At 46.9% G+C, this 25,038-nt stretch overlaps 1 protein-coding gene across 2 annotated transcripts in view; it reads right to left on the bottom strand.

Moving 5' to 3' along the window:
* PTPN18 (protein tyrosine phosphatase non-receptor type 18) overlaps positions 1 to 25,038 on the bottom strand; it is a 67,681-nt gene that overhangs the window by 6,527 nt on the left and 36,116 nt on the right. Inside the window, exons 4-15 of one of the 2 annotated variants that reach the window (XM_077284159.1) lie at positions 20,890 to 20,985; positions 16,482 to 16,520; positions 15,580 to 15,648; positions 15,435 to 15,497; positions 15,071 to 15,213; positions 14,830 to 14,896; positions 13,286 to 13,363; positions 10,802 to 10,885; positions 10,298 to 10,386; positions 9,101 to 9,441; positions 6,909 to 6,958; positions 6,791 to 6,818 (exon numbers count right to left, since the gene is read on the bottom strand). In XM_077284159.1, coding sequence (XP_077140274.1) covers positions 6,791 to 6,818; positions 6,909 to 6,958; positions 9,101 to 9,441; positions 10,298 to 10,386; positions 10,802 to 10,885; positions 13,286 to 13,363; positions 14,830 to 14,896; positions 15,071 to 15,213; positions 15,435 to 15,497; positions 15,580 to 15,648; positions 16,482 to 16,520; positions 20,890 to 20,985 — 1,147 coding nt within the window. The remainder of the gene's footprint in view (positions 1 to 6,790; positions 6,819 to 6,908; positions 6,959 to 9,100; positions 9,442 to 10,297; positions 10,387 to 10,801; positions 10,886 to 13,285; positions 13,364 to 14,829; positions 14,897 to 15,070; positions 15,214 to 15,434; positions 15,498 to 15,579; positions 15,649 to 16,481; positions 16,521 to 20,889; positions 20,986 to 25,038) is intronic. The other variant, XM_077284160.1, reaches the window with a different exon arrangement.

Genomic DNA, 25,038 nt, shown 5'->3' with positions numbered 1-25,038 from the left:
AAGGATGTTTGGGGATGATTAAATCATTTTTCAAGATGATAATGCATCCCACCACAGAGCAAAAACTGTGCAAATATTCCTTGAAAACAGACACATAAGGTCAATGCCATGGCCTGCAAAAAGTCCGGATCTCAATCCAATTGAAAATCTTTGGTGGAAGTTGAAGAAAATGGTCCATGACAAGGCTCTAACCTGCAAAGCTGATCTGGCAACAGCAATGAGAGAAAGTTGGAGGCAGATTGATGAAGAGTCCTGTGTGACACTCATTAAGTCTATGCCTCAGAGACTGCAAGCTGTTATAAAAGCCAGAGGTGGTGCAATAAAATACTAGTGATGTATTGGAGTGTTTTTTTGTTAGTTTATTTTTCATGATTCCATAATTTTTTCCTCAGAATTGAGTGATTCCATAACTTTTCCCTTATGCTTGGTTAAAAAAAAGTAACCATTACTGAATACCACATTTTTTGTTCTTGATTTTTTTTAGTGTGTCAGGACTCTGAACATTTTTATTACCTTTTTGTGCATTACTGCCCTTTTCCAAGATGGCGTCTTTGGTCTCATGTGCACTGTGTCTTCCTGCTATAAAACTCCACCCCAGCCTTCAGTCTGTGCTAGAGTATTCTGCCTTGCATCCAGCTCCTGACCTCTGGTGACTTCCTGGCTATATACCTGCTCCTGTGAACCTGTGTGGTGATCCTGCTACTCTGCTCTGAGTTCCTGCTGCATACACCAGTTCCAGTAATCCTCCTTCATCTGCTGCTCGTGTTTACTTCCATCTGCATTTGCTGGACATGTAAGCTGTTTCTGCTTTGCAAGAACCTGATACTATTACCCAGACCTCCCTGGTTGAGCTAACATATTATTTGAACTGCCTTATAAGCATATCTATCTGTGTTTTGGACTAAGCAAGGACTTATTCGTTTCAAGTATCCTCAAGAATAATTGTGCTTCATAGACTTTCTGCATGATTGCATTTTTCTCTGAAGTTTCCTATAGACTGCTGAGCTGCATTTGATATTTACACCAAGTGTTGTGGACTTGAGTTTCTCTCTGCACCTGTGTGAATCACCGTGTGATAATATAGACTTTACCACTTATAAAACCGTGTCCTGTAGTTGTCTTGTTCCACGCAAAGAGTCTCCTGAGTTATCCCTTATAATTATTACAGGATACTCTAGCCTAAAAATAAAAAAGGAGACTGCTGGAACAATGACTGCAGAAAGCAGACTAGAGCAGGTGTTTTCCATAATTAGATCACTGCAGAATGATGTGGAAGGTCTGCAAAAGTAGTTTGGAAGCTTTGAACACAATCAACAAGTGTTTGGACAGACTTTGCAGGACTTAAGCACCCGCATGGCAGCCCAGGAAAACAAACTTGCTGGCATAGAGTCCCAGTATGGACGGGCTTTTCATGACATAAGCACGCAAATAGCTGCACAAGCGACTTTTCCCTCTGGGCAACCGCCACCAGCTAGCCCACCTAAGTTGCCCCAATTCAGATTTAATGGTGATCGCGACAAATTTCGTGGCTTTGTGAATCAATGTATGCTATATTTTGATGTGCATGCTGACCGTTTTCCTAATGGTAGATCCAAAGTATTGTGTGTAATAATGCTGCTGACCGCACGAGCGCTCGCCTGGGCGAATCCGATGATTGAGTCTCGTGACCCACGGTTAAATAACTTGGATGATTTCTTGGCCGCTATGGCATTAATGTTGATGATCGTAATTGCCGTGCAACCGCTGAATCTGCTTTATTGTCTTTACGCCAGGCAAAACGTTCTGTTATTGAGTATGCTACTGAATTCAGGAGATTAGCGGTAGATACCAATTGGGACAGTTATGCACAATTGCCTATTTTTAAAAGGGGTCTGTCTAGTATTGTAAAAGATGAACTAGCTTGCTCTGAGTCACCACAAGAGCTAGAGACATTTATACAGCATTGTGTGCGCATTGACATTCGCCTTACTGAGCGTAGGCAGGAGAAGTTTGCTGCATATAACCGTATTTCTAACTTTTCCCTTCCTTTCAAAGAGCCTGCAGGTAAAACATCTCGGGATGTGTCCATGCAAATTGATTCCGTTCAGAGGCGCGAGATCAATGAGCGCCGGGAGCATCGCCTTCGTGAAAGTCTATGTTTCTACTGCGGCCAGTCTGACCACTTCTTGATCAATTATCCTAAGTGTCCTAGACGGCCTAACAAGGTGCTAGCAGCAGTAGGGGACAACTGTGATGATGAATCTGACATCTCTGAATGTAGCCTGCCTTTAAACGCTGTATTCCATTCACTTTCTATGACTTCACCCCCCAAGGAGCTTAAGGAAAAGAACTCTCACTGTTCTCTCCCTATTAAGATCCTGTGTTCAGGACAGTGAATTTCCAGTGCGGCTATGATTGACTCTGGTGCAGGTGGCAATTTCATGGATATCGCATTTGCCAAGGAACATGGTATTGAAATTCAGCAAAGAGCCTCTCCAATTACCATGGAAACAGTGGATGGGTCACCTTTAATCTCTGGGCCTGTGAAACAGGAGACCGTACCCCTTGAAATTTTGTTGGAGCCTAATCATCAGGAGCAACTTTCTTTCTTGCTAATTTCTTCTCCTCATTTTCCTGTGATTTTAGGCATTCCTTGGTTGCGTTCTCAGAACCAAATTATCAACTGGGAGACCAAGGAGATTATCTTTCCAACAAGGAGCAACTCAGCGTTAACAGAAGCTGTCCCTGGGTCCACGGCTACGAACCACATGTACAGGTATTTTCTTTACCTCCAGCATATAAAGAGTTCTCTGACATCTGTGACAAGAAGAATGCAGATCAGCTTCCTCCACACAGGCATTATGACTGTCCCATTGAGTTGCTTCCTGAGCTTCAAGCCTTAAAGGAGTAGATTGATGAAAATCTGGCCAAAGGCTTCATACGTCCTTCTTCCTCACCAGCAGGGGCACCTATCTTTTTTTGTAAAGAAGAAGGATGGGACCCTGAGACCCTGTGTTGACTATCAGGAACTCAATAAGGTAACCGTACGAAACCGTTACCCTTTGCCTCTGATTCCCGAATTACTGGAAAGAGTCCGCCATGCTAAGGTGTTCTCTAAACTGGATCTTCGTGGGGCTTATAATTTGGTGCGTATTCGTCCAGGGGATGAGTGGAAGACAGCATTCAGATGCCGGTATGGACACTTTGAATCTCTTGCGATGCCCTTCGGGCTTTGTAACGCCCCTGCAACGTTTCAACACCTTGCTAATGACATTTTCAGAGATTTGTTGGACCAGTTTGTAGTGATCTATTTGGACGATATACTAATCTTTTCTGACTCTCTACAGGAACATGAAGAACATGTCAAAACTGTTTTAAGACGTCTGAAAGAGAACCATCTGTATATTAAGCCGGAGAAATGCGAGTTCCATCGTTCTGAGATACAGTTCTTAGGTTATATCATCTCTCCCGAGGGGCTGAACATGGAATCTGGTAAGATTCAGGCTATCCTTGACTGGCCGGTACCCAAGAATGTTAAGGAGGTCCAACGTTTTATTGGTTTTGCAAATTTCTACAGACGCTTCATTCGAAATTTTTCTGATATTGTCCGTCCCATTACTTCCTTGACAAAGAAGGAAAAGCCCTTTAAGTGGTCATCACAGGCTCAAGAAGCTTTTGATCGGCTTAAGATCTGTTTCCCATCAGCACCGCTGTTGATACACCGAGATCCAACACTTTCTTTCATTGTGGAGGTGGACGCTTCTGATAATGCTTTGGGGGCTATTCTCTCCCAAAGAACAGGAGAGAAGGGTCTGCTACATCCTTGTGCTTTCTTTTCCTGTAGACTAACCTCAGCAGAGAAGAATTACGACGTGGGAGACAAGGAATTGCTGGCTATTATTGCGGCTTTCAAAGAATGGAGGCATCATCTGCAAGGAGCTGCACAACAGATCATAGTGCTAACTGACCATCGCAATTTAGAGTTCCTTAGATCCGCTAGATGTCTTTCTCCTCGTCAGGCTCGTTGGAACTTATTTTTAAATCAATTTAACTTTATCTCGTACCATCCAGGTTCTCGTAATGGGAAGGCTGATGCTTTATCCCGAATCCATGCTGCGGATTCCGTACCTGGAGCCCCGTCCAAGACCATTCTATCTGATGCCAATTTCATTGGAGTTATGCACGATAAGGACTTGTGGAAGGAGTGCAGGGAGGCCTATGACGGTGATGTATTTCTGGCCAACCCACCTGTGGATATTAATCTTGTCTTTAAGGGTGGCATGTGGTTCAGAGATCGACGTATCTACGTCCCTGAGGTCGTCCGTCTGCAGATCCTCAAGTTGGTACATGACTCCAAGTTGGCTGGTCACAGGGGGGGTAAAGAAGACACAAGAGTTCCTGAGCCGATTCTTCTGGTGGCCAACTTGCCGGAAGGATACCAAGGACTATGTTCTCTCTTGCGAGGTATGTGCTCGTTACAAGACTCATGTGGCACATACGGGTCTTCTACAACCATTACCTGTTCCGTCCCGCCCTTGGGGGTCTATATCAATGGAATTTATTGTGGAGCTGCCTACATCGGGGGCCATGAATACAATCATGGTGGTAGTTGATCGCCTGACTAAAGCTGCTAATTTTGTTCCGTGCACCGGCCTTCCCTCAGCTAAAGATACAGTGAACTTGGTTATACAGAATGTCTTTCGGGGTTCCGGATGAGATCATCTCTGACCGTGGAGTGCAGTTCACTTCAAGATTCTGGAAGGGATTTTGCTCTGCACTCAATATTAATGTCTGTCTCTCTTCCGCTTACCATCCCCAGACAAATGGTCAGACTGAGCGTACCAACCAGACGCTGAAACAATATCTAGGATGCTATGTCAGCCATCTCCAGGATGATTGGTTGGAGTTGCTGCCGTTAGCCGAATTTTCATATAACAATTCTCAGAGCGCCTCCACTAAATTTACACCTTTCTTTGCCAATCTGGGTTATCATCCGTGTATCTTACCTAGGTCTCCAATTAATTCTCCGGTTCCGGCAGTGGAGGAAAGGCTGACTGCGATGAGGCAAAATCTGGAGGTTCTGAAGGAATCCCTGACCACAGCTCAAGAACGTTATAAGAGATCGGCTGATAGATTCCGTAAACCTGCACCCATGTTCAAGGTAGGAGATTCCGTGTGGTTAGCAACTAAGAATCTGAAGTTAAACGTTCCTTCACAAAAACTTGGACAGAAATTCATTGGCCCTTTCAAGATCAACGGTATTGTGAGCTCTGTGGCCTGCCGGCTGAAGCTGCCTAGGACTATGAAGGTACACCCAGTTTTTCATGTATCTTTGCTAAAGCCTGTATCTCCTAATACCTTCCAGGGACGTATTGTGCCACCTCCGCAGCCTGTGGTGATTGATGGGCAAGAACAATTTGTGGTGGAGGAAATTGTTGATTCCAGGATTCGCAGGAATCTGCTCCAATATCTGATAAGATGGCAGGGATATCCCCCTGAGGAAGACTCTTGGGAACCTGTGGAAAACATCAATGCCCAACAGAAGATTTCTCGTTTTCATCAGAGATTCCCTGAGAAACCAGGTCCAGCATCGTCCTGAGGCCGCTTCTAAGGACTCAGGACTCTGAACATTTTTTATTACCTTTTTGTGCATTACTGCCCTTTTCCAAGATGGCGTCTTTGGTCTCATGTGCACTGTGTCTTCCTGCTATAAAACTCCACCCCAGCCTTCAGTCTGTGCTAGAGTATTCTGCCTTGCATCCAGCTCCTGACCTCTGGTGACTCTCTGGCTATATACCTGCTCCTGTGAACCTGTGTGGTGATCCTGCTACTCTGCTCTGAGTTCCTGCTGCATACACCAGTTCCAGTAATCCTCCTTCATCTGCTGCTCGTGTTTACTTCCATCTGCATTTGCTGGACATGTAAGCTGTTTCTGCTTTGCAAGAACCTGAGACTATTACCCAGACCTCCCTGGTTGAGCTAAGATATTATTTGAACTGCCTTATAAGCATATCTATCTGTGTTTTGGACTAAGCAAGGACTTATTCGTGTCAAGTATCCTCAAGAATAATTGTGCTTCATAGACTTTCTGCATGATTGCATTTTCCTCTGAAGTTTCCTATAGACTGCTGAGCTGCATTTGATATTTGCACCAAGTGTTGTGGACTTGAGTTTTTCTCTGCACCTGTTTGAATCACCGTGTGATAATATAGACTTTACAACTTATAAAACTGCGTCCTGTAGTTGTCTTGTTCCACGCAAAGAGTCTCCTGAGTTATCCCTTATAATTATTACATAGTGTTTCTTAAAACCAGAAAGTTGCCATTTGAAATGACTTTAGTTTTGTGCCATGTCTGTGATCTGCTTTTTTTCTACAAAATTAAACAACTGAATGAACATCCTCCAAGGCCATGATTCCATAATTTTTGCCAGGGGTTGTATATTTAATGATATTACAAGAAAGTGCTAATAGAAACGTAGACTATCAGTGTGTATGTAGCCAGTGTAAGTTTGGTCTTCGTTATCGCCAGTCACACACCTTATCATGGCTTTTTTTGCTAAAAGACATTTTAGGAGGACAGGGCAGAATGGATATGCCATACTAAACTTATTACCGTACCAATGGCAATGGAGAGTCATCAGGCCTAAGCGTTACTGGCAGGGCCCACTCATCCACACCATGGATGCCTGGTGTAGGGTTTTGGAGAGTGTGCCTGTCCATATCATTACTATTGATGTATGTTCTCACAGTTTACATACTGGAGACACTCAGCAATAATTTTAAGGGGGGTCTGGATTCCCATACGCTTACCTTGCCTATCTGATACTCCTGCATGAACCTAGAATAAAACAGGAATATTGTCACATTGTGAGGAGAGCACGTGGTGGGTAGTCATCTGCATGTGAATATTGGTGGGATGGATACTCACATTGGTCTGGACCCTCTTGTTGTCTCCTTTCAGATGGTTAAAGGACGGGACTGCGGCAGGAAGAAAGTCATAGAGAGTTATAGAGTCTCAGATCTCCCTGACCTGCCAACATCAGCCAAAAGCGGGCACACAGAACGGACAACCGGCACACACTGGTGGCCACATAAGCAGTCATAACAGACAAGGGACGTGTACAGGCAAAGATACCATCTGGGCACTTGTGATACCTATCAGGTGCTAAGGGCTGAGCCCAAAGATGGGGCCTCTTTTCCCCGGTATCATGTATACATCTATATCAGTCTGGGCTGTACAGCTACTGGTACCTTACAGTGGTGGCGCCATATGGCACATACGGAACAACACGTCTGAAGGTACACTCTCCTCTATGATCATACATAGAGACAATAATTCTTATTTAAAACCTTTTTATTTAAAGAAGACCAACTAAAAAAGTGTCACAATGTGTGCCATTCATTTTGGCGGGTTGCTCCATCCCTACAATAGTGTTTTTAGGTCAGCAGCCATGTTGCATATTTAGGCTAGTATGGATTGAAGTCACTGTATAGGCAATGGCTACTGGTCAGGGACGAACTGGGAGTGAAATTTATCCCTAGCATTTGAAAGCATATAGGCCCATGTTGTTCCTTCCCCCTGTTGCGCCGTCTCAACTGGACCCTGAGGATACTGACACTGCTAATGGGCATAGGAGACAGTGTGGCCCACTACTGGACCAGCCCATCTGGCAATTGCCAGAATTGCCAGATGGCTAGTCCGGCCCTGTTACAAGTCCACCATGGTGGATTCTACAGTTCGGTATGATGTAGACGGACAAGACCTTCTTCTAGAAGCATTAAATTTTGTATGTGGACAAAAAAGACTTGGATGTACCGTCCTATCTTGTATAATATAACCTTATATCAAAGCTGTATCCCGATCCTCTGTTCTGGCCTAACCTACAACACAGACACGTACTGAGAAAACATGGTTTTATTAACAAATAAATACAAAAGTACAGACAAACATTACACAAAATACAGACGGACATTACACCTGCACAAGAACACATAAAACACGACGTGATTGCGATGTGCACTGACCGCGATCACTGTACATTGCACCTGTCTGTAGGATGCAGATACAGGAAATGGTCTGAGGTCCTTGTCAGACCAGAACATATGTGGTGGCCGACATAGCTGGAGAGTAGGGGCTCCACTGACCTGGTACAAAGTTTTAGTGTTGGCAACTCCTGTATCTGCTGCTCTGTCTATGAGGTGGCGTTACGACCCACACACCCTGCGCATTATATATAATTATACTGCAGTACAGACACTACATGGGCGGCAAATGCAACTGCCATCAAATCCATTCCCAACCATGCCATCCCAAGCAACAAGAAAGTTTCACCAGCGTACAAAGCAGCATTGATAGAGTCAATGCAATGTAACACAGCACCCAAGATACCCTGCAGCACACATGTACCAGTATGCCAGGCCATGCCCATGCAGCTAGCTTACAAGTCAGTGCTCATATAGGCAGATTGCTCTGAAGCATGTACCTAGCAAGATGCAATACCCATTTACCCAGTTTACCATGCAGTGCCCATTTAGCCAGTATGCTAGTCAGTATGCACTTAACCAGTAATTAGCCACTGGCTAGTAAAGTGACTACTTAGCCACTATGTAATAAAGTGCTCATTCAGCCACTGTGTAGTACAGCGCTGGCTCCTACGTAAGTAAGTAAAATGTCTCTAGTATCTTAGAAATATTGGTGCCCATTAATGCCCATCGCTAGCCTGTAGGATCTCACTCATTTGTTCACCTGCCATATTGGTGGTTATATCTGGCACTGCATACTTATACACAAAAGGGCAGGTAATAAAGTATCCTTATATTATAGAAAATACTCGTGGTGGTAGTCCTTTCATTGTAAAGTGCTGCGGAATATGTTGGTGCTATATAAATAATAAATTATTATTATTATTATTACTGATGCCGGCTGCCACCTCCTCTTGTCAGGCTCTCGTTTTTAGGAGCCATTTTTAGATTTTTACATACATGTAAATGTATATGTGTGCCCTCTGATATATCTGCCTTGGGGGTCTTACTCTAATTCCCCAGGAAGAAAGCAGCACATGGAGCCGATTCCTGGTATAGACCATAAGGTGGGGAACCTGAGCCTGCCTGTAAGTTTACCTGCATTGGGAATGTTGACCTGACTGTACTCAACAGAAGCGGGTTCGGAAGGAGTTGGGTTTCCAGCCAAAGAATAGGAAGAAGAAATAAGCCCCGGGTTGGAAGGTGTCGTTACACAGGCGGACATCCTGTTGGGTTTGGGCACCACAGAGCTGTACAGCTGATCCACTGGTGTGGCAGGGGACGAGCGGGGTCTGACATTGTCATACTGGACATGAGAAGAGGTCGGGCTCCGTGTTTCCTGTGTGTTACTTCCGGGAAGTAGCACCGGAGCGGTGGATTTTTTATTCACTACAGCATAGGTGTTGCTCATGTCTGACTGCGGTGGAGGCAGAGATACACTGTACAGAGAGAAGAGAAGAGGTGAGGTATGTCTGCACCATGCAACACAACCATTATATCATTACCGGGATTGTTAAATTATAGTTTCCTGGCTAATTATCATCCACAGCAAATCTACAGTGGCCCCCAAGATATTGCAAAAATAAGTATATCAAAGTCTCCCTTGTGATCGTGGCAGCAGTGAGCAGGCAGCACACATCACGAGTCTACCCGCCTGCCCACTGCCCGCTGCACCATCTGACACATTTATTTGCATCAGCAGTTATCTAATGAATAACTACTTCCCTAGAAATAATGGAGGTCTGAGATTAACCATTAAGGTCCAGACAGACAGAGTTTATCACTTTTGTCACCACCTTGCACCATGAAAGGGAGAGAGCAGGCTCTCTGTTTACAGTGAAGCCATATGGAGACTATTGTTCTCAGTTATCAGCCTATTGATACTAGGAAGGGGCATACATCTTTTATCACTACGGTATGTCACATGTATCCAGGAGTACTGAAGCCCCCCATACACATAGGTAGCTCTCTGCTAAGCCCTTGTTTGGCTGAAAACTCTCTCCCTGACTTCCCAATACACAGGAACATTTGGCTCGGCAATGCTCTCCGGTGAGAGCTGCTGAAGACCCCTCTGGCAGGAGCCCATCTACCGGAGAAGAAAAAGAGTGGCCATTGGAGATTCCGGTGGCCTGATCATCCTCACCACACACACCATCTTCTGGGGAACGGTCGGGAGGCCCCCATATATACTAGATATTGGTGTAATGGGCCTTTCCATTGCTGTGATGGATATCATCTGCTCCTCTGATAACACTCCATTAGACCAGTCAGTGCTAAATCTGCATGGTCACTTACCGTAAACGGAGGTCTCTCCGCCTGTTGGGGGTCTGGCTCCGGTTCGGGAGTGTCAGAGTCACAGCGTCATCGTATAACGGAGCTTTATTCTGTGCGGACAGAAAGACAAACTCACAATGTGACACAAGAAGATGACAGTGTGGTCGGCGCTGTGAGAATCAGGAAGTTCCCCTTCCTGTTTTCTCATATTTTATAAACTGCATATTCTTTCCGTGTTCTCTGTGGGGTCCTGGAAGCACTCGCAGGACCCCCACAGGGTTCAGGATGTGACAGATACTTTCTAATCATTTCTAAAGTTTTGCACAAGTCAGTGGTGCTAGAAAAAATGGAGACCTAATTATTAACGGTGCAACACATGAATTAAGCCCCTTTTGTAATCATTTTCTTGTACATAACAGCATTGTTATCTACAGCAAAATAGGCTTAAAAATGTCACCCATAATGACTGCCCCATTGTAAGTGGCTGTGTGCCGCACCCCGCTGTCATTCACTTTGTCTTCTCACCTCTTTCAGGTTTTCGTAGTAATTTCCTTTCAACTGCTTCTCAAACATCTCAGTAATGGCATGGTAGAGAAAGTCATACTGTTCCTGTGGGGAGAGAGATCTTATGCCAATTACTAACCACAGAAATACACAGAGTAAGTATTAATACAAAGTACATGGAGAAAAGTATGAGCCCCCTACTTATTACACCTACAGGGGTTTATCACAACCCAGTCTACAGCCATTTGCATTAGTATAGACTCCTTCTCCACTTTGCACCTATCACAGCCCTTCTCTGAAGGATTGCTATAAGATTTTGGAGGCTTCTGTGGGAGTTTTTGCCCCTTCATTCAGAAGAGCGTTTGTGAGGTCAGAGAGGGGAGGCCGGGGTCACAATCTCCGTTCTAGTTCATCCCAAAAGTGTTGGATGAGGTCCGGGCTCTGTGCGGCCCACATGTTCTTTCACAAATTCCCCCTCCATGTCTGTATGGAGCTTATGCTTTGGGCACATAAACAGGGTCTTACCCAAATTGTTCCCACAAAGCTGGAGGCTACAATTATCCACAATGTCTTGTGCTGAAGAATTAAGATTTCCCTTCCCTAGAACTAAGGGGCCAAGGCCGCCCCCTGATAACAAGCCGATAGCGTTATCCTCCACCATCTGTACAGCGGGCATAATGTAGTTATGGGGTAACGTTCTCCTGTCATTCACCAAAACCAGACTCCTCCATCAGACGCCGGATAGAGAAGTGCGATCCGTCACTGCACAGAACATGTTTCCTCTAGAGTCCAGTGGTGGCGGCTTTACACCACTCCATCTGACGCTCGGCATTGTGCTTGGTGATGTACGTCTGCATGCAGCTGCTTAGCCATGAAAACCCATGGGTGCCTGAAAGTCCATAATAAGGACTTATAAGGACTTAGTGTATAGGTCTGGATAATCGTCATTACCATATATTTTAGCCTTAACACTGGCCATTCACACAAGAAAGCTGTCAGACAGCCAGCTCGGGTAACTCCCTTTTACGCTTGATATTGTGCTTGGTGATGTAAGGGTACTTTCACACTTCCGTCGGTAGGGGCCCGTCGCAATGACGGACGCTGTGAAATAACTGCAAGACGTGGGCAGCGGATGCAGTTTTACAACGCATTTGCTGCCCATTCTGCAGTCCAGGGATAAGGGGGCGGAGTTTCGGCCGCACATGCGCGGTCGAAAATGGCGGATGCGACGCACAAAAAAAGTTACATGGAACTCTTTTTGTGCCGACGGTCCGCCAAAACACGACGCATCCGTCGCACGACGGATGCGACGTGTGGCAATCCGTCGCAATGTGTCGCTAATGCAAGTCTATGGAGAAAAAACGCATCCTGCGGGCAACTTTGCAGGATGCATTTTTTCTCCAAAACTACGCATTGCGACGTACGCCATAAGACGCAAGTGTGAAAGCAGCCTAAGGCTACTTTCACACTAGCGTCGTACGACGCACGACGAATTGCGTCGTTGCGACGTACCGACGCAAGCAGTGAAAGTGCCACACAACGGGGGCAGCGGATGCTGTTTTTCAACGCCCCATTGTGAGGTGCGGAGAGGCGGGGGCGGAGTTCCGGACGCGCATACACGGTCACGACGCACCAAAGAACGTTACATGCAACTTTTTTGGTGGCGACGGTCCGACGCAACACGACGCAACCGTCGCACGACGATTGCGACGTGTGGCAATGTGTCGCACTGCGTCACTAATGCAAGTCTATGGAGAAAAAACGCATCCTGCAAGCACTTTTGCAGGATGTGTTTTTTCTACAAAACGACGCATAGCGACGTGCAGTGCAGGACGCTAGTGTGAAAGTAGCCTAAGGCTGCATGCAGCTGCTCAGCCATGAAGCTCACGGCGCGGGTGCTGTGTTTGTGCTGATGCTGATACCAGAGGAGGTTTGGACTCTGCAGTTATGTAGTCAGCAGCGTGTTAGTGACTCTTCTGCCCTCTGCCCCTCAGCACTCTGTGACCCTGATCTCTATTGTTACGGGGCCTGCACTTATCAATAATATCACTCACAGGTGATGGGGGAAGATACAGGAGGAAGAAATGTCATGAACACACTTGTTACATCGGCGGAACTGCCCTGGTTTCAGTGAGCTCTGCACCAGCAGCCGTTCTGTACACTGGAGCTGGATGTTATACACTAGGGGGCTATAGAGCCATATGGTATACACAGGGACAATGGGGCCAGATGTTATACACAGGGACAATGGGGCCAGATGTTATACATTAATGGGCAATGGGACCATATGGTATACACAGGGGCAATGTGGACAGATGTTATACACTAGGGGGCAATGGGACCATATGGTATACACAGGGGCAATGTGGACAGATGTTATACACACTAGTGTGGTGTGGCCTCAGATTATCCTTATGTCACAGCACATTATGTCTCATGTGATGCACAGAATTTACTGCACTGACGTGTCCTTTTCGCCCACATGCTGCTCCTGCGCACACGTACCCGGGTCTGCACAGCGGACGGTCTCTGGCGTCTCATCTCCATCACCACTTCAAAGATACTGAAATTACTGGGAACGCTCTAAAATAAAAGAAAGCAGCAAAGAAATGAGGCAGAAGTGCAGCTGGGCAGTCACTATTACTACATGTCTCTTCCTTCTAAGGCTACTTTCACACTAGCGTTGTTTGCTGTACGTCGCAATGTGTCGTTTAGGAGAAAAAACGCATCCTGCAAAGTTGTCTGTAGGATGCGTTTTTCCCCATAGATATACATTAGTGACGCATTGCTACGTATAGCCACACGACGCAACCGTCGTGTGACGGTTGCGTCGTGTTTTGGCGGACCGTCGGCACAAAAAAGTTACATGTAACGTTTTTTTGCGCGTCGTGTCCGCCATTTTCGACCGCGCATGCGTGGCCGAAACTCCGCCCCCTCCTCCCCGGACCTTACAATGGGGCAGCGGAAGCGTCGTAAGACTGCTTCCGCTGCCCACGTCGGGCATTATTTTCACTGGGAATGTTTAGCTTGCAAAAAAGAAGGCTAAGGGTATGGCTCCACGGTCCGGAGGGGCGGCGGTATCGCCGCAGCGGCGAAGCCGCTCGGCGCTAAGCCCCGCCCCCTTTCTGGGACGCGATGGTGCCGGATGTGTACAGTACACATCCGGGATCATCGCACCCCTCGCCATAGGGCCCTGTGATATGCCTTGCGGGGACGCTGCGTCCCCGCAAGGTGTACGGACATGCTGCGTTCTGAAAAGACGCGCAGCATGTCCGGAGTCGCAGGGCCGCCGCGTGCGGGTTTCCACGCATAGTGGAGACGGGATTTCATAAAATCCCCTCCACTATGCTGGAACATCTGGACGCTGCTTGTTTGACGCTGCAGCGTCAAACAAGCAGCGTTTACTTACCGTGGAAACATACCCTTAGAGGAGACTTAATAGCTGTCTACAAATATCTGAAGGGCTGTCACAGTGTAGCGGGATCATCTTTATTCTCATTTGCACATGGAAACATGAGAGGCAATAGAATGAAAATCAAAGGGAGAAGATGCAGATTAGATATTAGAAAAAACTTTTTGACAGTGAGGGTGATCAATGAATATAACAGGCTGCCACTAAAGGTGGTGAGTTCTCCTTCAATGGAAGTCTTCAAACAGAGGCTCGACAGACATCTGTCTGAGATGGTTTGGTGAATCCTGCATTGAGCAGGGGGTTGGACACGATGACCCTTCTATGATTCTATGTACGAGTCTGGAGTTCACAGAGAGCTGTCTACACTGGATACTGTCTACACTGGATACTTGCTACCTGTGATGTGCACCTGAGTGTTCTCATTCGCTGACAGAAAACTATTATCTTTAAAAGAGTGTGGAGTTAAAAGAAATTATATACAGCTATTGAGTGTGATTTCCATAAAACTAAGGGCAATTCCACCTGTCCCAATACATCAGGTATAAAGCTGAAGCTCATTATATTACAGTATGTGTCCCTGTCATGTATAGCTAATAGTCCAGTGCTGCCCCCTGCTGGCTCTGCATCTATACATTACCTGCTTGTGTAGGAGACACTGGATGTATTCCACAGTACATATAACGCCAGTGCGGCCACAACCTGCGCTGCACAAGAGATATGACAAGGGTACAATAAGTAATAACATAATATAAGCTTGTGCTATCACTGGCGCCTGTTCCTGCTCCCATAGGGGTTGTCATCCAGCCTTCCCAGGTAACATGGAACAAACCTTCAGATATGATGAGTACAGAATTGGTTATATTATCACGTTGCTTTACCTGCAGTGGACGCACATCGGGGCCTGGTGTTCATCCTGATGCTGACGAACCATGTAGATCATTTCCAGGAAGCAGGAGTATGAGTCAGGTATCCCTCTATCAGGCCATGCTATGTACTGGAAGTGGACCAACTCGCGCACCTCCTGCAGATAGTGTAAAGATCCTCTATAGCAGGACATCCAAAGACAAAGTCCTACAGGAGAGCGCATCATATCCTACACGAAGGTATAAGCGATATCTACGGCCTCCTTATGACACGGCATTCAGTTTCTAGTCAGGTCATATTGCAATGGTAATGAGAAAACCAGCCATGGTGGCCATGACTTGTCTGTCATAGCTGGTCGTAGTTCTTCAGGTCACTCACCTCCTGAAACATCACTTTGAGATTGCGGAACACAACCTCTGCATTCACAATGTCTTTAGCCACCTGAAAATGAGACGATAGATCAAGTCATAACCAGGAATAGTGATGGCTATCAGTGGAGATGATGGTGAGGGGCTGAACTGACCGTAGTGACGGTGAACGCTCCATACTGCACAGTCTCCTTGTCCAGCGGCCAGTACCGCTCACATTTTTTCTGCAAGAGATCAGAGGCAACAGCTTATCTTACGTATGTTAGCTGGTGGCCATAGGCATTACCCCTACTTGTATCTGCAGACACTACATATGCTGTCCCCGCGTAGTGGTCATCATGGCTGTGCCCCCAGTCCAGCCCTTGTGTTACAGTCCTGAAACCTGATTTATTATAGTCTCTATTACTGGTGACAATGACACTCCCTCCGTCTGGTAACAGCGCCCCTTCCAGCCTTTCATGCCACCTGCTAATTTCACATCATTAATGTCTGCTTGCGACTTTTAGTAATAGGAATACGATGACAAGAATAACGTTTTCAATGGTGAACTTCCCTTTTTATGATATTTGTGCTCCTGTTAGTTTTAAAGGGGTTGTCTGATTCTTTAACATTTATGGCCTGTTCTCCAATAAGCTGTGCATTCTCATTTTTCCATCAGATTGTTTTTTATGTCACTTTTTTATTACAACCATTTTTGGGAACTGATTATTATAGTTTACTCAGTGTACCACACCATTATTGCCCGTCAGTAATAAACCGACTACCTGTTTATTATTGGGGTCATTCTTAGCACACATCAGAGCCCTGCTACAAGGCGCTCCTTCCCTCGGTCTAACACCGTGGTGCCACAGTTGCTTATGATGTTGGCAGTGCACAGAGTTAAAGTTTTCTTTGAACCTGGATTTTAGTGACAGCTCGGCCCCCACAGTGTCCGAGACAGCCCGAGACTGCCCATGCCATCACCATACTGTACATCTACATTATTCTGATCTATGAGGGTCACATTATATTATGATTTTTTCATAGGTTTACATTCAAATTTGTAAAGTGGACTCACCTTTCCTTGTTCCACCTCTCGGCACGCCATAACTATCACCTGTAAGAGATGTGACCATGGTCATGAATGAGTTGATAGTTTAGAGACCCCTGACCAGTATATTTACATATGTACTTTCCCCACAGCATCAATAAAGACCCTTGATATATTAGATTCTGTCACCTGTTGCAGACATATTCACTGTGCGCAGTAGGGGGACAGCAGACAAAATAGCGGTCATGTGGTATTGTCATGTGACCTACCATCTTCATAATCAATGTGTCTATCACTGCAATGTGGCTATCACTGCTCCACACAGTAAGTTCAGGCCATGGATCCCTCTGACAAATCGGGACCCAGAGACCCCAAGTGAGTGTTTAAGTCCTGAACAAGAAAGTTAATTCTCAACATAAGCGTCAAGAACATCTGATACAGGCAATTAATGTGGGAGCAACTCAGCTGCAGGATTTGTCCACCTCAGTTTCCACCCTATCCCGTGCCTCTACTGTGTCAGGTCCTCCTTCCTCAGGACTGGCCACCTCTCCTGGGGAACTGCCTAAGGCTCCAGTTTCTGGTGAAGCAGCTAAGCTCCAGCTTTCATTCCCATCCCGCTACGATGGAGACCCCTAGGAAAGTCGCGGCTTCATAAACCAGTGCCAAATCCACTTCACTCTCCAAGCTCAGCTCTTTCCATCAGACTTAGCCAAGACTGTGTTTATGGTCTCTCTCCTGTCCAGACAAGCCCTGGCTTGACCAAATCACATTTGGGAGCGTGGAGGTCCAGAGACCCACCATTTAGGGAAGTCCCTGGAGATGTTCCGAACTGTATTCGACGTACCAGACCACATCTCCTGAGCCACCACATCTCTTTTGACTCTAAAACAAGGCACCAACACTGTGGCTTAGTATGCTTTACACTTCTGTACTTTGACTGCGGAGTTGGCTTGGAATGAAGAAGCCCTGATGGCGACCTTCTGGCAGGGTTTGTCTGATTGAACTAAGGATCAATTGGCAAGCAGAAATCTACCATCTACATTGGATGCCCTTATACAACTGGCTACTATGATCGATCTACGTTTCCATGAGCGAACTCTGAAACAAACTGAGATATCATCTCGCGTCAGCAGACCACCCCAGCTTGCTCTACTCTTCCATTACCATTTGCTGCCGCAAGGAGTGTGTCTACTGCTATAGAGCTGATGCAAGTGGTATGGGCCAAACTTTCTGTGCAAGAGCAAAAGCGAATGTATAGGGAGGACAAATGCCTGTACTGTGGAGGCAAAGGATATTCTGTTCATCAGTGCGCAGTAAGGCCTGAAATCTCCAGCACTTAGGGTTGGTTGTAGAGATGACCTTAGGTGAGAAAGATTGCTCTCCAAAACTATTGACTGAGGTCACCCTGATCTGGGGAGAGAGGTCTCTCTCCGTAGCAGCCCATTTAGACTCCGGCTCCACATCATCCATCAGGACCTGGTTTTTCAACTTCAGCTTCACACACAACAGCTGGTTATTGCCTCTGCAGCGCCCCAGAGTCCTGGTCGTTGCAGTAATGTTGTTCTTCCACCAGGGGGAGCAATATTACATCTGGAGGCAATAAAGGAGATCTTCTGTCCAGGTATCACAACCACACACAACACACTTCACACACCAGTCCACCAGGGGGAGCAAAGGTTCTATCTACTAGGCCACTCCTCACAGATAGGTAAAACTGGTGGGTTGGTTAGGAAGTGAGTCAGAACTCGATGGAGTTTGGCAGAAGCTGGCTGGAGTCAATTCCAGCCAGATCCAGACTGAGGTCTGAGGAGGACGAGGGTCCACATAGCAGCGCCTGCCCCACGTGCGGCAGCATCCAAAGAAAGAGACATTGAGAGGAAGTGTATTGCAGTGAGTGAGAAACGAAGGCACAGCAACAAGTGGATACCAGAGAGGATAGTGACAGAAGAGAAGCAGCATCCTTCTGGTGCGCGATCCGGTGGCCGGAATACCGAGGGAGCAACTGTCTCCAAGCCTTGCTCCAGAGACCGGCAGGACAGTCAATTCCAAGTTGGCTGCCCGACCTTAATACCTAGGAAGATACAGTGGCAACTTATGGGCGTCGGGGCGTCTCTAGGGTCCCTATAAACAAGCCTCAGGCCATCAGTCATACGGGTTTTGTTCTATCCGACCACGGGGAACAGCGAGAAGAGTAATAACAGTGAGGACTTCATTAGAGATTATGCAAGTGGGAACCTACTGTGTTACTGGGCGCATAGGAAGGCTATTGCATTCCACCTGGACAAGGAGACTCTGGATTTGCCTTCAGACCGGCCGGACTCTGCCTACCCTGTGATCCGATGCCCTGGACTGAGGACACTGAAGCCTTCAGTAAAGGTAAAGAGACTGCAACCTTGTATCCTCGTTATTCACTGCGCCTCACACCATCCACCATCTACACTCTGGGAAGCCCTGGGGATACACTTCACCTGTGGGAAGGTATACCATCAAGCTGCCATAACATCACCCCAGCGGACCCCTAAGCAGCGTCGGTCACCCTGACCGAATACCACAGGTGGCGTCACGAACACTATTCCCATAAAGACTATTCCTTTTACTGGACACCCCTGAGGGCCACGGACCGGGTCAGCCACCGTGACATCCCCGCTGAGAACCGAAGGACCCAGTGCCGAGTACCCCACGGCCCTACTGGGGGCGATCCACCTCCATTGACGGACAGCTCCTGGTGAAGCCTATCCGATGTATCACACAGCCAGTCACATTGCGAATTGGAGCCCTGCATTCTGAAATAGTTTATTTCTACGTGCTACCTAAATCCATAAACTGTGTTCTCCTGGGCCTTCCATAGTTGTATTTATTTACACATGCCAGTTGTTGACTGGTCAACCAGCCAGGTACCTCAGTGGGGCCCGTGTTGTGATACCAACTGCCTTGCCAAGGTTTTGCCCAAGTCTTCTCCTTCACTGCCTTTGAATCTTCTTTGCCCATTTATTATCGCGAATTTGCAGATGTATTTTGTGAAAAGAAGACAATGGTCTTGCCTCACCATAGACGTTATGATTGTCCCATTGATCTATGGTCAGGCACTTCGCCTCCTCAGGGTTGGGTGTATCCCCTTTCCTTGCCAGAGACTCATGCCATGTCAGAATACATCCGAGAAAATGTAGCCAAGAGATTCATCCATAAGTCCTCTTCTCCTGCTGGTGCCAACTTCATTGTGACAGAGAAGGATGTTTCCCTACGCCCCTGCATTGACTATCAGGGCCTTAACAAGATCACCATTAAGAACAAGTATCCCCTGCCTTTGATTTCTGAACTGAATTTTGTATTTGTGCCTCTGACCCGTTTGTCAGCTGCTGCAGGTCTGACCACTGCCCTGGAGTGACACCTGGTGACTACCCTAATGGCCCAAACCTAGGCTCACCACCAGAGGCTCCTGTGAAGACCAGGTAGTTACTTATTTACACCCTTCCATGGTAAACACGGCCAGTGGCGCAGTAAATCCACACCCACCGCCATCACAATACTTATGGTTTTCTAAGCTCAACCTTACAGTTTATTATAGGATGTAGGGACTTTGTGGGTATATTCTTTTACTTAAATTAATGCATTTTGGGCTGTAAATCAGTTTTGCAATGGGTTTTATTATACATTTTGCAGCATTTGGCTTTCATGGGACCTTTGTTTCCCTGCACATTGCTGGATGCGGAATATGTTACCTGTTAATCCATCAGTGAGCTGATTTAGGAGAGTTTGTAACGCTTTCATCTGGTTTTTCTATGCTCCTTTCACCTGATTTATGATACATCAAAGTTCAGCTCAGTAAACTTATTCTGCAGACAGCAATGTGCAGGGAAACAAAGAGCCTGTAAAAACCAAACAGTGCAACATTTTGTAATCAGACCCTATTGCAAAAAATATTGTTAGACAAAAATACACAGATTTACATAAAGAAAGAACTGATTATAACGGTGTCTTAATGAAGGTAAAATCAGTCTGCACAGAACGTAATTGTCAGGTAAGCATCTCCTAAAGGCTGCGACCTGCATAGGAAACCATTGCTCTGCGGCAGGACCCTGGCCATGGAGTCTTCAGGCCGGGAACGGGTAACAGCCCTGTCCTCTGCGGGAAACAATGATGACAGTGTCCTCTTCATAAATGCAAATGTACGAGCGCCTCACTGTCATATCACTACTCACATCAGACGTTGGGGGTGGTAGTGGAGAGCAGGATGTGGGAGGAGGATTATTGGGGAGCGCCTCTTTTGGAGAACATTCATTTTTTATTAAATCGATTTTTTGCGGACATGTAGTAAGGTTCATGATTCAAGATGATGTTGATGTTTTTCATGAGTTTGTAATTGCTGGTATTACAGTGAATAGTTGTGGAGCGGAGAAAACCTGGAGCGGTGAAAACCTGGAGCGGTCACGCTTACCTTAACATTATACTGCCATATCATTCTCCAGAAGTCCACCACTGTGTGGCTCAGGGGTCCCTGCGTGGCGATGTACCGCGGCTGCTTATCTACACCCTGCAGAATCAGAGGATTTCATTTAATGGAGCATACCAAACATGGACAGTATCGATATATGGCGTCAAACTGGGGGGGGGGATCTGCAGGTTCGGCATGGAGGAGTATAAAACCAGGCATGGTATAATATACAGTGGGTACGGAAAGAATTCAGACCCCTTTAAATTTTTCACTCTTTGTTTCATTGCAGCTGTTTGGTAAATTCAAAAAAGTTAATATTTTTTTTCACTATAATGTACACTCTGCACCCCATCTTGACTGCAAAAACAGAAATGTTGAAATTTTTGCATATTTATTAAAAAATAAAAACTGAAATATCACATGGTCATAAGTATTCAGACCCTTTGCTCAGACGCTCATATTTAAGTCACATGCTGTCCATTCCTTGTGATCCTCCTTGAGATGGTTCTACTTCTTCATTGGAGGCCAGCTCACAGTGCATGTCAGACCAAATGAGAATCATGAGGTCAAAGGAACTGGATAAACCATAAACTGGATACACAGGTATAGAATTCAAATCAGGCTCACATAAACTAATACCTAAAATGTTTAATCTTTATTAAATACAAAACGAGAAACAACACTTAAAGGCACCGGGCCTGCACAAACTTTTGATTTGGCGCTCCTACTTATACAAATCCCTATAAGGCCCTAGCGGACCCTAATACACCCTTCCTTACAGCGGAGGTTGGCACCCTAGCTTGAACGCAAATTGGCGCCCCCGCTCATTGACGGCTTAGCTTAAATGCACCCTGCTGTTCCCTATAAAGGTATAGAGTGCAGACGGTAAAAAATCTTAATTAACAGAACAATTGTGCAGCGGTGATTGGAAGGACAAGGGAGAAAAAAAAGGGGAAGGTGAACCCGATGAAGTGATCAACACTAGATAACAACCTGCTTTTCATCAGGAGCCCTACAAAGACGGTAACACTCAAACCAAAACAAAAACTCAGAAAACCAAAACAATTAAAACCGGATAAATCTGAACATTATACAGTGATGGGGGTGGCACGATAAAGCCTAACATGGTCCTCCCTCTACTCACCCTAATCAAACCATCCCTACCTGACTGCGGAGGTTGGCACCCTAAATAAATACGCAATGTGAAGCCCCCGCTCTCGTCGACTCGCCCTCACTTTCCCTTAGAATTATCCCTCTCTGCTCTCAAGCAAGAAAAAGGATAGAAGAGCAAGAAGGAAAAACCAAAAAGTGAGGGAAATAAATTTAGTGGGTGATAGGGACGGATAGTGATTCAGGATCCCACAAACAAATAATGGTGCACTCAGGGATAATATGCCTAATAATATCTATTGTATACAGGGGCGGATTATAATAGGGTCAATCTGTGCGGTAGCCCAGGGCCCAGCGGTGTGGGGGGGCCCTCGGCTACCGCTCAGATTGCCCGCCGCCAGTATGGCGTATGGGCCCGGTGGGCAGAGAGGGGGCCGCATCGCGCCCTGTCTGATCTGCTCACCGCGCGCGCCCGCACGTCAATAGTTAACAACTGCCGCCAGCCAATTGGAGGCTGGCAGCTGAAGTTGGCCGCAGACGCAGCGCACACGTCGCCAGGGTCTGACGTCATTGTCAGTCGCCTGCGAGTGCGCGCTGCTGGAGGGAGCTCGCCGCTGGAGCGCACAGGTCAGGTGAGGAGAACTCGTTTTTTGGGTTTTTTTTGCTAACGGCAAACCGGGGGGCCCGGGCGGGCCAGAATGCTGGACACACTGGGGCAGATTGCTGGAGACACTGGGGCACATTGCTGGAGACAATGGGGCAGAATGCTGGAGTCGGACACACTGGGGGCAATGCTGGAGACACTGGGGCAGATTGCTGGACACACTGGGGCAGATTGCTGGACACACTGTCTGGGGGCAATGCTGGACACACTGGGGCAATATGCTGGACATACTGGGGCGGATTGCTGGACACACTGGGGGTAATATGCTGGACACACTGGGGCAGATTGCTGGACACACTGGGGGCAATGCTGGACACACTGGGGCAGATTGCTGGACACACTGGGGGCAATATGCTGGAGTCAGACACTGGGGCAGATTGCTGGACACACTGGGGCAATATGCTGGACATACTGGGGCAGATTGCTGGACACACTGGAGGTAATATGCTGGACACACTGGGGCAGATTGCTGGATACACTGGGGACAGGACTGGAGGCATGGGCACGGTTGCCCTCTCGTCCATGGCAGAGTGCGACGTATCAATAGACAACTAAAAAACTCCGGCAAGTGTCCAGGGTTGCGGAGCAGCGTTGGAAGAAAACACACTCGCAAGATGACTTCACTGTATTCAAACAAGCAACACTCGCTTTTAAATCTGCTCTCACCTCTGCTAAACAGGCCTACTTCACAACCCTCGTATCTTCCCTATCCTACAACCCCAAACAGTTATTCAAAACCTTTAACTCCCTCCTCCGCCCCCCACTGCCCCCTCCAACCTCCCTCATCTCTGCTGAGGACTTTGCCACACACTTTAAAAATAAGATCGACCAGCCAAAGCAAGTCTTATTGTTCAACCACCACAACCCCTTTGTATACCAGACCAATGCCCAAACCCCATAACCTCCCTATCCAACATCACTGAAGGGGGGCTTAATTGTCTCCTCTCCAAATTGCACCTCACCACCTGTGCGCTTGACCCCACCCCATCCCACCTCCTCACCAACCTCACCACCACACTTATCCCATCCCTAACCCACCTGTTCAACCTATCACTAACTTCTGGCACCTTCCCTTCTGCGTTCAAACATGCCACAATCACGCCTATCCTTAAAAAGCCAACCCTCGATCCAACTGCTATGTCCAACTATCGCCCAATATCGCTGCTCCCATTCGCTTCCAAACTCCTGGAGCAGCACGCCCACACTGAACTTTCCTCCCACCTCTCATTTAACTTGTTGTTCGACAATCTACAATCTGGTTTCCGCCCCCATCACTCAACTGAGACTGCCCTGACCAAAATCACTAACAACCTACTTACCGCCAAAGCTACTGGACAATACTCTGTACTCCTCCTTCTAGACCTGTCCTCTGTTTCGACACAGTTGACCACTGCCTCCTACTACAGATCCTCTCCTCCTCCTGGCATCAAAGACCTCACCCTATCCTGGATCGCCTCGTACCTTTCCAACCGCACATTCAGCGTCTCCCACTCCCACACTACCTCCTCATCCCACCCTCTCTCTGTTGGAGTCCCCCAAGGCTCTGTTCTAGGACCCCTACTCTTCTCAATCTATACACTTGGCTTGGGACAACTCATAAAGTCCCATGGATTCCAGTACCACCTCTATGCTGATGACACTCAGATCTACCTCTCTGGCCCAGACGTCACTGCTCTGCTGTCCCGAATCCCAGAGTGCCTATCAGCCATATCCTCCTTCTTCTCTCACTTCCTCAAACTCAATGTGGACAAATCTGAACTCATCATCTTTCCTCCATCCCACAGATCTTCCTTACCTGACCTATCTATCGCAATCAATGACATAATGCTTTCCCCCGTACCAGAAGTCCGCTGCCTCGGAGTAACCTTCGACTCTGACCTGTCCTTCAAACCGCACATCCAAGCTCTTTCCACCTCCTGTCGCCTCCAGCTCAAAAATATCTCCAGAATCCGTCCTTTCCTCAACCTTCAATCTACTAAAATGCTTGTGCATGCCCTCATCATCTCCCGCCTTGACTACTGCAACATCCTTTTCTGCGGCCTCCCTGCTAACACCCTTGCACCTCTCCAGTCCATCCTTAACTCTGCTGCCCGACTAATCCATCTCTCTCCTCGTTACTCCTCCACTTCCCCCCTCTGCAAATCTCTTCACTGGCTCCCATTCCCTCAGCGTATCCAGTTCAAATTACTAATACTGACCTACAAAGCCATCCATAACCTGTCTCCTCCATATATCTCTGAACTAATCTCCCCATATCTTCCCTCACGTAATCTCCGGTCCTCCCAAGACCTCCTTCTCTCCTCCACACTTATTCACTCCTCATCCAATCGCCTCCAAGACTTCTCCCGAATATCCCCCATCCTCTGGAACTCTCTGCC

Source organism: Ranitomeya variabilis, chromosome 2 (assembly GCF_051348905.1).
Source record: "Ranitomeya variabilis isolate aRanVar5 chromosome 2, aRanVar5.hap1, whole genome shotgun sequence".
Lineage (NCBI taxonomy): Eukaryota > Metazoa > Chordata > Amphibia > Anura > Dendrobatidae > Ranitomeya > Ranitomeya variabilis.
Note: the sequence above shows the minus strand (reverse complement) of the source record. Positions and strands in the feature narration are given on the sequence as shown.